The sequence below is a fragment of the Mastomys coucha genome, chromosome X (assembly GCF_008632895.1).
Source record: "Mastomys coucha isolate ucsf_1 chromosome X, UCSF_Mcou_1, whole genome shotgun sequence".
Classification (NCBI taxonomy): Eukaryota; Metazoa; Chordata; class Mammalia; order Rodentia; family Muridae; genus Mastomys; species Mastomys coucha.
The window spans coordinates 157,929,172-157,933,055 of NC_045030.1; the positions used below are offsets into that span (position 1 = coordinate 157,929,172).

The window sequence follows — 3,884 nt, forward strand, 5'->3', positions numbered from 1 at the left end:
AAGATGAAAGTAGAATGGAAAATTAATTTCCTCTTGTGGGTAAATATGTAATTTATGAATTAAAATTGCTTTCCTTTTTTGAACAAGTGAAAATAAAATTTGTCTGATAGAAACCATTTTCAGGCTTCCTGGATACCTCAATTGGCAATGTTCCTCTGGTTAGTATGTGGGAACACTGTTCCACCATGCTACTCATAATTATATGAAAATGAAATTAGTGTGGATGAGGAATTTGTTGGAAAGACACTGTATTGCTTTTGATGTTACAGTCACACACATGAAACCAGTCTGTTAAAACATGCTCATGTCCCATAATAAAGATGAGAACGCTGTTTTAATAGTCTTATTTTAGTCTTGGTTTGTCTTATTTTGTGGACAGGATGTTACTCCTGGAATAACCCCTCCTCCACCTTTGCTGAGTGGATCTAATGTGTTTGCTTGGTCTATTAGTAAAAGAGGAAGTGTCCTTTGTCTGATGTACCACTCTGTCATCTTTTATTTCTAGAATATATGCTCTTTTGTATTCTTGAAATAGAAAGTTCAATTGCACCTTTGTTTCCTGATTCTAATAAGCCCTTGTTCCTTGCTGCCAGTCATCACAGAAGGCAAATGAATGCATCCACACACCATTGTGTGTGTGAACTACGTAATTACATTTCTTATGTTGCCAGCTGTCTTTAAGAGATATTTGAGGGCTGGAGAGATGGCTCAGCAGTTAAGAGCACTGACTGTTCTTCCAGAAGTCCTGAGTTCAATTCCCAGCATCCACATGGTGGCTCACAACCATCTGTAATGGGATCCAATGCCCTCTTCTGGTGTGTCTGAAGACAGTGACAGTATATTCACATACATAAAATAAATAAATCTTTATTTTAAAAAAAGAGAGACTTGAATTTTCACTTTAAGTAACCAAGCTTAGCCTTCCTCACTTGTGGGAAGCAGTCATTTTCACTCGTGTTCACATTTGTCTTATAAAAGAAAATGGTTTGGTCTTTATTTAAAGTGCTTTTATATTTTAAAATTTTGTATGTATGAGTGGTTTGCTTTCATGTAAGTCTGTGCAACACTTGCATACATGGTGTCTGGGGAGTCCAGAAGAGAAAGTGTTTGATCTGGAACTAGAATTACTGATGGTTGTGAGCCACCAAGTGGGTGCTGGGAACTGAAGCCAGGCCCTCTGCAGGGGTAGCCAGTGATCTTAATTTATGAGCCACCCCTCAGGCTCCCAGATGGCTTGGTGTAAAATGAGAAGATTATCCTGTGGCTGGATTGTAGGGATGGGAGGTGTGAATGCATACTTGTCTGCGTGGACATGTAGAGGCTGACCATGCCTGGTCTTATTCCACAAGTGTCTACTTAAAAGAAATAAGAGTAGAGTGTTTTTATTATATCATGGGATTTTTTCACATAGAATTCAGAAGATTTTTTTGTTTGTTTGTTTGTTTTCGAGACAGGGTTTCTCTGTGTAGCCCTGGCTATCCTGGAACTCACTCTGTAGACCAGGCTGACCTCGAACCCAGAAATCTGCCTTGTCTCTGCCTCCCAAGTGCTGGGATTAAAGACATGCGCCACCACCACCCAGTGCAAGTCCGTTTCTTTACTGGCACTGGAACCTGTCTTCAGAATTCCGGCATATACTGAAGCCCAGCCGAGATATTGAATCTCAGGGTCTGAACAACTACTTGGTTCTTGGACCTTCCATTGGTAGGTCAGCATTGTTGGGGTAGCTGGACCACAGCCTGTAAGGCATTTTAATAAATCCTCTTTTTAATCTATGGAGAGATTTATTCTATAAGTCTGTTCCTCTAGAGAACTCTTGACTAATACATGTGTACTTCCAGTAGATTTTACATATGTGGAGAAACCACATATAAACAAGAATAAAAGACAAAACTTATTAATGAGAGAGATTAAAAACAAATCAGCTTTACTTGTATTGGCCAGCTGATAAGAGAACAGTGCCCAGCTAAGGAAGATATGGATTCATGGGCTCTGCTAACTTCACTTGCAAGCTAAGAATGGTAGCCATCCAGGTTATCCTAAGTCCCTTGTCAAGGATAGGGCACATCCTCCAGAAGGAGCTGCCATTTTCCCTGACGGTTCAAACAGGAAATGAATGCTGAGGGACCTTGTCATAGGTGTCACCTTAGTACCTGTCACCAACATCACCTTAGCACTTCAGTCGCATTCAAACTTTCATTGGGAGAGGAATGCAAGGTAGGCCTTGTGCTCAATATGACCTTAAAGCCAAATGCCCAGGGTTTCTGTTTATCTGTTTTTGACCAGTCATAGATTAGATTTGGCCTTAATCCTTTGTAAACCTCCACATGAAAAGCAAACAAAATACCACCAGGAACAACATTTCCTATGATTGAGACAGAATATTAACCACTTTCTTGCATGAACACAAAGAAATTGCTTTGCTACTGTAGCAATGTGGAAGTTCCCCTTGTCTTTCCAACCCTGTTTTCCAGCATACTTGTACCCAAAATGAGGGCTTAGAAGGGAAAAGGAAATGAGATTAGGCTAAGAATTCCTTAATGTTTTTTTGTTTGAGTCGTCTATACACGCATCTAATGTGTTTTGGTCAAATCCAATGTAAGTGATAAATAGTATTTAAAAAATTATTACTTATGTGTGTGGGTATTTTGACTCCATGTATATATGTGTACCATGTGCATGCCTGGTACCTACAGAGGCCAGAAGAGGGGATTGAATCCCCTGCAACTGGAGTTCCAGATGGTCTTGAGCTGCCATGTGCTGGAAGTTGTATCCACTTCTCTCCAGGCCAGCGGCGAGTGTTTCTTAAGAGAAGGAAGTTGTTAAACATTGCCATAAATATCAACACACCCAGTCACCACATCAGAGTTAGATTAGAACCTACAGACAGAGTTCTTGGTAACAAGAGCACTGTGTGCTAGGAGGGTTTAAAATAGATGTCATATGATGCCAATTATAACTCCGTAAAAATTTGCAGCCGTAGGAACCTATGCCGAGAAGAAGCCAAAATGGAAGATGGTCCTGCTTTCTATGGCTTTAAAAACATTTTTCTTACAATGTTTGCAACGTTTTTTTTCTTCAAGCTTTTAATTAAAGTGCTCTTGGCTCTCCTAACCCATTTCTATATCGTCAAAGGAAACAGGAAAGAGGCAGCTAGGATAGCAGAGGAGATCTATGGTGGACTGTCAGGTAAAAATGACTTGAATTTCTTCCCAGCACCTCCGCAAATTCCTCCTTTAAAATTCATAGTGAATAGTGTTTCTAGAAGGTAAGATTTCCTTGTACTTTTGTGCTGAATGGGCAGCTTTAAAATGTACCTTCCACTTAAGGTAGCAAATATGTTGACTGCATCAAGTTGTGAAGGATCTTCGGCTTTCTATTTCCTTGCAAGTGGGTGGATCTAGTCACAGTTATTTAAGAAGTAAACAGAATAGTGGGTTTTAAGGGCTATATCTTAAGAGACTTTCTGTTAACCCAAAGAGTTCTTATAGAGCATTATTTCTCTTTGATAATTTCAGTCCAACTAACAAAAAAGAACATTGTAATAAGACTAAATTTCCTTGGGAAATTCAATGACCAATTGATTGAGAAGGACTATGCCATGTTATATGTATGCATATTGTCGTGTCCTTTGCAAATGGAATTGATTGACCATTTATTACAGGAAAAAAAAAGGTCACTAGACCCATTTATACATCAGTGGCACCACAGAAAGTACTAAAAATCAAGGTTTTCATCACAATATGAAATTGCTAAGATTTTGGTAAAACATAAAACATCTTAAAGTCTCATACTTTGTAGAGGCCAGTCTGCATCCCTTTCAAGAAACAGTTTCAACTTATGTGTAGTGAGATACTGTAGAAGTAACTGAAGCCTCTGCTAGA

At 39.2% G+C, this 3,884-nt stretch overlaps 1 protein-coding gene across 3 annotated transcripts in view; it reads left to right on the forward strand.

Annotated features, from left to right (window-relative positions):
• Nucleotides 1-2,851: 2,851 nt before the first annotated feature.
• Nucleotides 2,852-3,884, forward strand: part of Asb11 (ankyrin repeat and SOCS box containing 11) — a 68,462-nt gene continuing 67,429 nt past the window's right edge. For 2 of the 3 annotated variants that reach the window (XM_031370951.1, XM_031370942.1), the window contains exon 1: nt 2,852-3,189. In XM_031370951.1, the coding sequence (XP_031226811.1) occupies nt 2,937-3,189 (253 nt within the window). In that variant the 5' untranslated portion in view covers nt 2,852-2,936. The remainder of the gene's footprint in view (nt 3,190-3,884) is intronic. The other variant, XM_031370960.1, reaches the window with a different exon arrangement.